Source organism: Notamacropus eugenii, chromosome 4, assembly GCF_028372415.1.
Source record: "Notamacropus eugenii isolate mMacEug1 chromosome 4, mMacEug1.pri_v2, whole genome shotgun sequence".
In the NCBI taxonomy this organism is placed as follows: Eukaryota; Metazoa; Chordata; class Mammalia; order Diprotodontia; family Macropodidae; genus Notamacropus; species Notamacropus eugenii.
This window is the reverse complement of record NC_092875.1, coordinates 208,879,954-208,891,987: the sequence shown is the minus strand read 5'-3', so window position 1 is coordinate 208,891,987 and position 12,034 is coordinate 208,879,954. Positions and strand designations below refer to the sequence as shown.

General features: G+C 34.6%; 1 protein-coding gene across 5 annotated transcripts in view; it reads left to right on the top strand.

The window, feature by feature from the left end:
- ZNF407 (zinc finger protein 407) overlaps window positions 1–12,034 on the top strand; it is a 609,391-nt gene that overhangs the window by 61,845 nt on the left and 535,512 nt on the right. For all 5 annotated transcript variants that reach the window (XM_072604085.1, XM_072604087.1, XM_072604089.1 and 2 more), the window contains exon 2: window positions 6,550–11,315. In XM_072604085.1, the coding sequence (XP_072460186.1) occupies window positions 6,617–11,315 (4,699 nt within the window). In that variant the 5' untranslated portion in view covers window positions 6,550–6,616. The remainder of the gene's footprint in view (window positions 1–6,549; window positions 11,316–12,034) is intronic.

The following is a 12,034-nucleotide window of genomic DNA, read 5'->3' as shown; positions in this document are numbered from 1 at the left end:
ATAGGTCATTATGTCCTCTATGTATCCCTCCGATATATTACATTGTGCTGATTGTATCAGATCTGAGAAAAATGGTAAATCCTCCTAAATGAGGTACACAAATCACTCAAAAGAATTTATCCTAATTGTTCATAAAAAAGGAAACCAAATGAATGAAGAATACTTCTTCAGATTATGAAGTGTAGTTGGAAACCTCTAGAGCAGGTAGAAGAAAGGGGAACTTCATTGTCTTTGAAAAACTGCACATTATTTTTAGTGACCCTAAACTTCTCTCTAAAACAGACTCACATTTTCTCTTTTTTAAATTAATTTCTTTTTTAATGGATAAACATATTTTCTTTCCTTTATTACTTCCCCCTGATTATACGGGGAGGAGAAAAGGGGCTTATTTTAACAAATATGCATAGGCAAGCAAAATAAATTCCCATATTGACCATGTCTAAAAATGTGTGTCTCATTCTGCAGGTTTAGTCCATCACTTGAAAGGGGTGGGTAGCATGCTTCATTGTTGGTCCGCTGGAATAATGATTTGTGGATTAGAATTCTTGTCTTTCAAAGTTGTTAATTTTGGCAATGTTTTTGTTATAGTATAAATTGTTCTCCTGGTTCTGCTCATTTGATTCTATATCAGTTCATATAGGTCTCTCTAGGTTTTGCTAAGTCCATCCCTTTCATCATTTCTTATGGCATGATAATATTCCATTATATTCATATACCACAATTTCTTTCTTTTAAAAATTTTATTCTGAAATTAAAAACCTCAAATGAGAGCATTTCCATACATGCAGCACAACACAAAGTATTATATATGAAAGCATGAGTCTCAAAAGACCATTTTACATCACTTTTTGTAAATTAAAAAAAGTAATAAATTCCGTATTTTAAAAACTATCCTGCTTTTTTGTGATGTCTTCCAAACTTCCTTCTTTGTATTTAAAAAAATTACAATTATCCTCTCTTTTTATTTTTTAATTAGTATTGCTTATCAGCCCACTTTCCTGTATCCCTCTCTTCCTAGTTAATAGAAAATGAGAAGAAAAACCCTTGTAGTAAATAAGCATAGTCAAACAAAACTAACTCATCCAGTGGCCATGTCCAAAAATTGTATGCCCCTACACCCATGTCCATTACTTCTTTGTCAGGAGATAGGTAACATGCTTCATTATAGGTCCTTTGGAGACAGTCTCCAGAACATATTATACTCAGTCCTTTGATTATAGTTATTTATTATTTCAAAGTTATTTTTCTTTATTTACATTGTGATTATCTTTGTTTTATATGAGGACTTGGTATCCTAGTTCTCATTTCATACTTAACTACTCAGAATTTTCTGAAATTGTCTTTTGTTATTTCTTATGATGTTCCATTATAATATTCCATTACCTTCTTATGTCCCATTTTGCTTATTCTCCAATTGTCTAAGAGATGATATAAGGAACCCCCTTGGATTCTAATTACTTTTTTCCCCTCTCACTTTAAACCTTCATCCCCATCCCCTTTCAAGTCACGAAGTTTGTTTTTACTTGTGTCTATTCCCTGCCTAGTATTGTCTTAACTTCTCCCTTTCTTTCACTGCTGTTTCCCAGTTGAGTTTAATGTATTTGTAAAGCAGACAGTATTTGTTTGTATGTGTGTGTGTGTCCCCTATGTGCATTTCAATAAGAGTGAGTTATCTGATGCCCATTCCTGTCACTCCTTACCCATGTCTCTATATTCTATTTCTCATGTACTCAAAGTATAAGAAATGGCAAGTTCTGCTGTCTTCCTCCATTCTTCACTACTGTATTTTCCTTCCCTTCTTTTTCCTCTCTTCAGATCCTCAAAACAGAACCAGTTCTTTTACTCCAGTCACCCCTATATACTCTTTTTCTTATTTAACTCACACAGTCTCCTTTTAAGTCACTAAAGTTCTGAAGGGACATTTCTTTCTCCTTTTAGAATGTTACCAGTACACCAGCTCCTTCAGTTGCTCAAATACATTTACCTTTCTAGGTTTCTCTGAACTGTTGTGTTTGTAGTATAGAGTTCTTACTCAGCCTTAATGTTTTCATCAGAAATACTTGGAAGTTTTTTATTCTATTAAAGTTACATTTTTTTCTTCTTATAGCATTATACTCAGCTTTTGCAGGCTGTTATTTTTGGTTTTAAGCTGCTCTCTGAATTTTCCAAGATCTGTTTGGGTTTATAAATCAAAACTGCGTGGTATTCCGTGATCTTGAATGAAGTGTTTTTGCTTGTTGAACTCCTATCTTGATGCTTACAATATTCAATATTTTTTCTTTGACATGACAGTCCTGGTATTTGGCTTTTGGGTTCCTTTCAGGAAGAGATTGATGACTAACCCTCCTCCCTCTTTTACTTTGCTCTCTGGTGCTATTAGATGTGGGCAGTTTTGCATTTAGGGTTTCTTGAAACATAATGTCCAGGCTTTTTTTTTTTTTATAGCATCATTTTCAGGGAATCATTGGTTCTTAAATTGTCTCTCCTTGGCAGGTTTTCTGTCATTTGTTGATAGTTGATGTCATCTTACATTTTCTTTTATTTTTTTCAATATTTTGATTTTGTTGTAATGTTTCTCATAGTCTCATGGGGTCTTTGATTTCTATTTTGTTCTATTTTAGTTTTCAGGGATTCCATTTCTTCAGTACAGCTTACTATACTTTTGGCTGAGCTAGTTATTCTTCTTCTAACTCTTTCCTCAAGAGCAGTTGCTTAATTTTTAAAAAATCTTGTTTCATTTCTTCTAAATTTTTACGTAGGTCTTACAGAAAATCTATTTTTCCCTTTCGTATTTTTTCCTTGTATTTCTGCTTTCAATTGTTATGGTGTTAGATTAAAATTTTTTTTTTGTAATACATGGTGTTTTTTATGATTTATTCATCTCCTGATTTATGGATTTGCTTCAGGACCAGACTCTACTCCATGCTGCTCTTTTGGGTAGAGTGTTGAGACCTGTTTGGTCTAATTCTTGGCCTGGTCTCCTCCTTGTATCCCACCTCCCTTCATCTTTGAGATTTAAAGTGTTGGATTGGATCTTCATGACCCTCTCTGGTGTTTTTGGATAGAATTTTAGGGACCTCAGAATGCAGCATACTATAGCTCCATACTGATTGCTCACCCCTCCCCTGGACTTCCAAGACCCTCACCCTGGGGACACTCTCAAATATAGAGCTTTGCAGATTACATGTATCCCATCTATGGTAATGCTGCTACTTATTTTGTTTACGGGTGGGAAGGGAACATTACTACTGTCCCTGGGCTTCTGGCTGTTTTTTTGTGTACTTCTGGAGTGGAAAAAGTAACTTATTATGATTTCTCATTGAATTTATTGATCATTATTTGACTTGTTGAAAACTTCAGAATTTTGCTGTAGTAGGGGTGGGGGATCTTTGCAGCTTGCCTCCCATTCAGATGGCCATTTTAGTAGGAAATCTCATTCATATACCATAGTTTGTTCAAGCATTTCTGAATTGATGAGCATCCCTTTAATTTCTAGTTTCTTTTTGTTACAAAAAGATCCATTATAAGTATTTTTTATATATCAGACCTTTTTCATTTTCTCAGATCTCTTTGGTGTATTTTGACTGTTACTGATATTATTTGATCAAAGAATATGCAGAATTTAGTAACTTTTGGGGCATAATTTTAAAATGATTTCCAGAATAGCTGGGCAAGTTCCATCAGGATGTGCCCATATTTCCACAGTCTTTGAAAATTTGTCATTTTATTTATTTATTTATTTTTGTCCAACTTTGCCAGTTTGATAGGTGTGAGATAGAACCTCAGAATTGTTTTAATTTGCTTTTCTCTAATTATTAGTGGTTTGGAGCATTTTTCATATTGCTATGTATAGCTTGAATTTTATATTAGAACTGACTTCTTATATCCTTTGACCAATTATCATTTGAATATACATTTGAGTCAGTTCCTTATATACATTAGACCGCAGTTAGACTGTAATCAGAGAAACTTGCTGGAAAGCTTCATTTCCAATTACTTAATTTCCTTTCTAATCTTAACTGATTTTTATGTAATTTTTCAAATGTACTCAAAATTGCTTGTTTTAACTTCTTTATCTGATTTCATCCCTTTTCTGGTTACGAACTCTTCCCCTAGTTTATACTGGAAAAGTAATTTCTTCCTTCTTCTTCTAATTTGTTTATGATATGACCTTCATGTTTTTAGCAGTTACTCTTCTGGTTGCACTTTATATTTGTGAGTGATAAGGTAATCCATTCTCCAAAGAATTAAAGTTGGGGGTTACCCAAAGTATAATGGACACCTTCGTGGTAGACATAATGCAGGTTTCTACATATTACACTCAAAAGTTTTGTTCAGGAAAAGCAATAAATGATGCAAAGAATGTCATCAGAGAAATGCTTGAGTAGAAAATAGCATGAGATGGTCGTATATAGAGAGCCAGAAATAACCAGTGGATAATCCGTTTGCTTTATTGGTTTTCACATAATGTCAAAAATCTAAGTGATTGTTAGGTGAATGCTCTGTAGAGCATTTATGGGAGAATGTGCACAAGAATCTCATTGGATCAACTGTGATCTGTGTGCTTCAAAGGAATAGTCACATGGGTAATCTGTACTGGCAGATTTATTAATTTGTACTGGTAAAGGAAGTTCCTCAGAGCTCCCTTAGTCAGTGAAATCATGAGTTTGATTTAAAAAAAAAAAGCTTCCCTAACCAATTAAAAAATAACAGACAAATCCAAATTATGGTACAATTTAAAGTTGATAAGAGTTCAGCAAGGGAAGAGATCCATGTCAGCTGGTTTCATCAGAGAATATTTACTAGAAGATGCAGAACTTCAGGTGGGCTTTAAAAAACTACATTAGGCTTTAAAGAGTACATTGAATTTGAATAAATAAAGATAAGGGGAGTACGATCTGATAGGTGAAGGGGAACAATAAAGGTATGGAGTCAAAAGAGCAGTTGAACATAGGGAATATCGTGGAAATTGACTGAAAAGGGAAGGTACATACTGATTGGTAGTGGGAACTACAGTTAGAACCTTCTGAGAGTGCACAAGTTGCACAGGAAGGGAGAAAAATTAGAGTAGCCAACTGGGAGGAAATTACAGAAATAGAAATATGAGGTTGATGAAGGACTGTACTAGAATTGTGTCAATATAGAACTCATTACCATGTATGTAGGCTATTGGAGTAGCCTTCTAATGAGTCTTCTGGCGTTTGCCATCTCTTCTACTCCAATCCATCTTTAGTATTGCTGTCATAGTTTTCTTTCTTGTGCCTTGATCTGGTCATGTAACTCCTGTTTAGATATTCTTCAGTGGCTCCTCTTTATAGTGCTACCAAATGGAGTTCAAAATTTTGTACTTGTAATTCAAGATCTCTCACAATCTGATACTGAGACTGGGAAGCTGGGAAGTTTGTAATAGTCATAAACAGCTCTCCGACAATTGTGTGTGCATGACTGGAGGATGGGGAGGTGGGATGGGATGATATGCACACTCACGTGCAATTTGTGGTTGAAATTAAAGAGTTTGTTTTTAGACTTGTGGAGTTGGAGCTGCTGAAATCCCATTAGCCAGTTGGAGACATGAGAAGGTAGCACTGACTTTACGGATTTGGCAGCTCTCAGAATTCTCAGGTCAGGTTGCTGACCATGTAAAAGGGCAAGCTTAGTTTGATGTGTAAATTTTACAGAAAAGAATGAAGAGAGTTATCATAAATTCTGAGGAACATTGATCATATTGGAATCTTAAGTTTGCATGTAGAATTAAAATTTCTGTATAAAATAAATCGAAAATAATATGTTTTAAATGAATTAAATAATGTAATGAAAAACAAAATCAATATTATGGATTTTTAAAGGCTTTTTATTCAAAAAGCATTTATCAATCGTTTTCCATTTATTCAGTTTTTCCTTTAAAATCTTACTTTACCTTAAACTTCAACTATGCATACAATATTTGATAATGGCATAATGATTGTTAGATGAGGAAATTATTAATTGACAGTTGAAAGGTGAAAGACTTTCCTCTGAGGGAAGGAGAGATGAATGTGGAACATTGGATATACATGAATGTGTTAGCTTGGTTGGTCACTGAGATGTTTATAACACAGTTGTTAAGGTTTTTACCCTGAGGAAAGGATATAAAAAATACAAATCCACTGCAATTTCCTGACATATGAGCAAAAATTCCTTTTTTTCTCTTTATTTTTAAGGACAGAACCAAAAATACCCAATGTTTCAATTTTTTATAGTTACAGAAAATTGAGATGAAAAATTCACTTTAAGTCCCCCATTGAATTGATGATTGGGGTTATTTTCTGAGGGAGAGACTTGGTGATATAATTCTTTCAATTTCTACTTCCCTTCTTTCCAGGAAGTACTTCATATATTTGTCAAAGCTCATATAAAAAATGCAAAGAAATTTCATTGTGACTAATTTCATGACATTTTAATCAAGAGGCTCTAAAGTCAACCACCATTAGTGGTGACTTCAGGGTTAATAAATGAGTATGTTCTTTTTCTGTGTGCAAAAGACTAATAATGGACTTACTTATTTTATAGGTGTTATGAAAGCCAAATGAGGTGCCCTTGACACAAGAAACGTAGCTTACTGAACATTCCAATAAGGATGGATAGAGATAAAAATCCCAAGAATGAAGAAGGTGAAAGTAGAGAAACTAAAGCAACAAGAGATTTCGGAAATTCTACTCGAAATGCAGAATGTGTGGCCTTATGTGATCTGAAATCAAACCTTTCCTCAGATGAAGCACATAGAGATCTTGAGAAGACAGAAGAGAATGTAATAAACAAAAGAGGATTTTCTGAATCTTCACATTCTTTAAATGCTGATGTGGATAAAAATAGAAATGAGCATTTTCCCAAACGAATAAAGCTGGATGTCTCAGAATACCATAAAGCAGAGGAGAATGATCTTCAGAGTTCAGTTACAGCAGTAGGAATCAATGTAGATAGTATACAGAAGCCCTTATTGAATGCAGATGGTGACACATGTTTTCCAAATATATTGTCTCCTAATTGTGACCTTAGTGTTGCTAATCAGGCAGCTCCAAAAATACATGCAGAGAAAACATATATGGAAAATGTTGTTTCTCTTGGTCCTAAAAATGCATCTTCTCTTCACTTGGAAGAAATCAGTGTTAGTTGTACAGTAGGAGATGTAGATTCAGTTTTTAAATGTAAAATGTGTAATCAGTTGTTTTCTACTTGTTCAGATCTGGAAAAACATTCTGAAAGTCATGTAAAACATTCTAAAGAGTTTATCTGCCAGCAATGCAGCTACAAAGCAGAGAACAGTTCATCCTTACAAGCACATATCAAACAAACACATGGGCAGCAGAGTATCTTTTGTTGTGATCTTTGTGGTTTTCAGTGTGTTGAAGAAAATCTTTTGGATGCTCATTACCTTGGCAAGACACATCTCCGACGTCAGAACCTTGCTGCTCGTGGGGGATTTGTCCAGATACTGACAAAAAAATCATTTTGCAAAAAACAATATACAACAGACACAGAAAAGACAGTGAGAGCAAAACCTAGAGCTCGTAAGTCGAGAAGTAAGAATGCTGATTCAAGAGGATTAAGAAATACTCAAAATAAACTTCAGGTTTTGAAAGAAAGCTTTTCTAAATCAAGTGGTGACAGTGAGCTTTTAGTTGAAATGATGTCATCTAAAAATACTTCCTCAGAAAACCTGAACACTTTTGAAGAGGAAAAAGTTATTTCACTTAGTGTAGAGAAAAATATTGAAGTCCAGGAAAAAAATCTAGGTCCCTTAGTAACTTCAGAAGACCTTTTAGAAAAATTAGAACCTACTAAGAATGAGCTCCGGACAGTTCATAGTATTAATACAATGAGGAAACTGGAAAGGAAAAGACCTGAACGAAGTGTTTTAATGTTAAGCTCTGGCTTTAGACGAAGAAGTGGATCTTTTTCCTTAAAAAGTCAGGCAAAGAAAAGACTTAGTCTTTTGGGAATTAGCAAAAAAGGCAAAAATGAAACACATAGAATGTATATGAAACACCTAAGAACTCAGATGAAGCCAAATGATGCAAAATCAACAACTAAGCAATTAGAAAGTAATAATGATGTCAACAGTTTGTGTTTGACTACCTCAGAAACCCAGGAATTTATGCAGATTAAGACAAAATCTCACCCTCCATCTTCCACACAACTTGAGGCTTTGATAATGAAGCCACTTTCTGGTCACCAAATGTTATGTACTTGTACCTACTGTGGCCATATCTCTGAAAACAGGAATAATTTGGAAATACATATGAAAAGATGCCATGGAAGAGAGGTAAAATTTCACTGTGAGACCTGTGATTATTCTAGTTTGTCACAGATAGACTTAGATAGACACTTGAAGAATAACCAACATCAGGAGGCTGAATGTATATTTAGTTGTCATTGTTGTTCATTTATTTCTGTGAATGAAATAAATCTTGGAGACCACATGAAGGAAGAGCACAATCTGAATTTTGCTTGTTCTCATTGCAATAGATTCTTCCTATCTGGCAAAGACTTGGCCGAACATGAAACCACTGAGCAACATACCAATTCATCAGTTCATTCAAAGAGTTCACAATCAGTTAGCAATGCTTTGACTTTACAAACTAAAAGTTTAATTACTTCTGAATTAAGTGATAATAGGAAAGACTCTACTGATAAAACAGAAAAAACTTTTCAGGAGGATGTACATAAACTCTCTAAACTGAGCCATGGAAGTGAAATAAAGCATTCTACCTTGAGTAAGCCCCAGTTTCAATGTAAGAAATGTTTTTATAAAACAAGGTCTTCTACCGTTCTTACAAGACATATAAAGCTTCGGCATGCTCAAGACTATCATTTTCTATGCAAAGCATGTAATCTCTATTGCTTGAGCAAAGAAGGAATGGAGAAGCACATTAAAAGAAGCAAGCATCTTGAAAATGCTAGAAAAAATAACATTGGTTTACGTTTTGAAGAATGTATTGAAAGGGTTTGTATAGGTGCAAGTGATAAAAAGGATGAGTCTAATATTTCTGGGAATGGAACAGCTGAAAGAAATGTGGAAAGTATGCAGTTACAGACTTCATCCTGTATTGAGACAAAATTGTCAATTAATAAAGAACAGTCTAGTGAAATCACCAAAGATGGTGAGTTAGCTTTTGCCAATACTCCAAAGAGAGGGAGACCTAAAGGGAACATTTCACGGACATGTTCTCATTGTGGTCTTTTGGCTTCTAGTATTACAAACCTGACAGTTCATATTAGACGGAAACACAGTCACCAATATAGTTATTTATGTAAAGTATGTAATTACTACACTGTAACTAAGGGAGATATGGAACGCCACTGTGCCACCAAGAAACATAAAGGACGTGTAGAAATAGAAACAAATGGAAAACAAGGGTCAGATATTATTGTTTGCCCTGAAGAGAGTGATCTTGAGTCTTCTAGGAAGATGACTTCCAGTCCAGTAAGTCCTTTAGATGGAAATGTTAGTAATGCAAATGAGCCAGTTGAATTGACTAATACCAGCTTTGAAAAATTGTCAGTAGAACATGGAAAAAGAGTTGAAGTAGAAGTTGAAAATGTCCTTCATTCTTTAGATCAACAGGGGAATGGTCACAAATCAGAGGACCTAATTCAGGAGGTTGAAAAGAGTGCTACAGTTACAAGTGAAAATAAATGTATACATTGTGAGTTTATTGCTCACTCTTCCTCTTCTTTAGAACTGCATGTAAAACGGAAACATACAAAAGAATTTGAATATTATTGCATGGCATGTGACTACTATGCAGTTACTCGCCGGGAGATGACAAGGCATGCAGCAACAGAGAAACATAAAATTAAAAGACAGTCTTATGTTAGTTGTTCTTCCGGGGATGAAGGAAATATCACAGATATTTCTAAAAAAATCATTGTCCTACATGAAGAAGAACATGAGCAAGATTCTAAAGAACTACAAATAAATTCTGACCAAGCAGCATATACCCTTGATGTAAGTATGTCAGATGTGGCTAAACCTAGAAGAACTAATGATTGTCTTCTTTTAGATGATAATACAAATGTAGACATTTCCAATGTAATCTGTACTGATTCAGTAGAACTTGAGACTAGGGGAGAATATGACCTCAAAGAAGATCATTCTGTTGTTGAGGCATTCCATCAACCCCTTGCCAAAGATAAAGTTGTGAAATCTGAGGAGATGGTACCCTCCAAAGAAACTTCTGCTAATGACTCAACCAAAGTATGTCAAAACCCAAATCAAGTAAGTCTGGATTTAAATTGTGAGATAGTAAAAAGCCAAGATACAACAAATGATATAAGTGATCCAGATATGCCTTGTCAGAAAACTGAGGAAAACTTGGGTGAAGAGGGAGGAAAAATTGATAGTGAACAGGCAAGTAGTGATTCTCTAGATGGAGGACCTCAAATTGAAAGTAATCCTTCAATTATCCTAAGAGCAGCAACTGAGCAGTCCAACCTCGAGGAAGACAATATAAACAAAGTTGAAAATATTCAGTGTTCTGAGGATGGCAAAGATGTGCAAGAAGAATCTGTTGTGAAAGAACCACTTATGGATTCACAATATGAAACTGAAGTCATTTTGGAAGGGGAATGCCCTGAACCCAACACACAAGAATATAGTGAAGCTTTTGAAACTATTGATGTTGATAAAGGAAAGTCCATGTATATGTTTGACCAGTTTGATTCTTCTATTGTAAGAATAAAGAACCATGAGGATGATGACTCAGCAGAACAATCTGAGGAAAGTTTGATAGCTGGAGTGAAAATCAATGAGTTACCTTTCAAAGATCCTATACAAGGTTTAAAAAAGAAGAAGACTGAAGGAAATTCCCTTATTGAGTCTACTCGTATACGTTGTGATGACTGTGGCTTTTTAGCAGATGGTTTGAGTGGACTAAATGTTCACATAGCTATGAAGCATCCTTCAAAGGAGAAACATTTTCATTGCTTATTATGTGGAAAATCATTTTATACAGAAAGTAACCTCCACCAGCATTTGGCTAGTGCTGGTCATATGAGAAATGAACAGGCCAGTGTGGAAGAGCTTCCAGAAGGAGGAGCCACTTTTAAATGTGTCAAGTGCACAGAACCTTTTGATTCTGAGCAGAATTTATTCCTTCACATTAAAGGACAACATGAAGAATTGCTTCGGGAAGTGAATAAATATATAATGGAGGACACTGAGCAAATCAACCGTGAGAGAGAAGAGAATCAGGGAAATGTTTGCAAGTATTGTGGAAAGATGTGTCGAAGTAGCAATTCCATGGCATTTCTAGCACATATTCGCACTCATACAGGTATGTCTGTTTTGTAGCAAGCACAAATTTACCTATAAAAACAAATGAATGCTAAATCTTTGCTTCTATTCAAATATATAATTCCTGAACACATTTGTTCATTGGCTCTCAAGCAATTCACAGCATTGACATTGTCAGAAAGCCGTTGGTAATGCTGCAACATATTCTTCAGGTTATGTAATCTTTGATGGTTCTCCCACGGGCAAGTTTCAAAGAGATTATTTCTAGTTTTTTCAAAAAGTTTATAGTCTCTTTTAAAATTGTGTCATATTTTGACCAGTACTTAGGTTTTAAAGTACGTGGTAAGTAGTATTCTGTATTTTTGGAAGACATTTGTTGAAGGTTTTGAGAGAGATGTTTTGAAAAATGGTTAAGATAAAAAAATTATTTATATTTTGAGGATTTATAATATCCAGTACATGCTATGTTGGTTCCTGGAAAATGTAACTGCTGGGCCACAAAGTTCTGCCTTCAGGGAGTCAAAAATCAGTCATTGTTTTCAGAGCTAATATATAAAGTTGATTTGATGTTCATGAAGGTAGCACCTAATTTAGTTTCTGTGCTCTGTCACACTTAACATTCCATTTTTATGTTTAATTTTAGGTGGAAATTTAAAAACATTTTTGTGGAAAATGCATAAGTCACTATTCTAAATTTATGTAAAAATTCACTGCTCTGTTTCTATAAACCTGCCATACATTCTTTATTTTAAATAGACA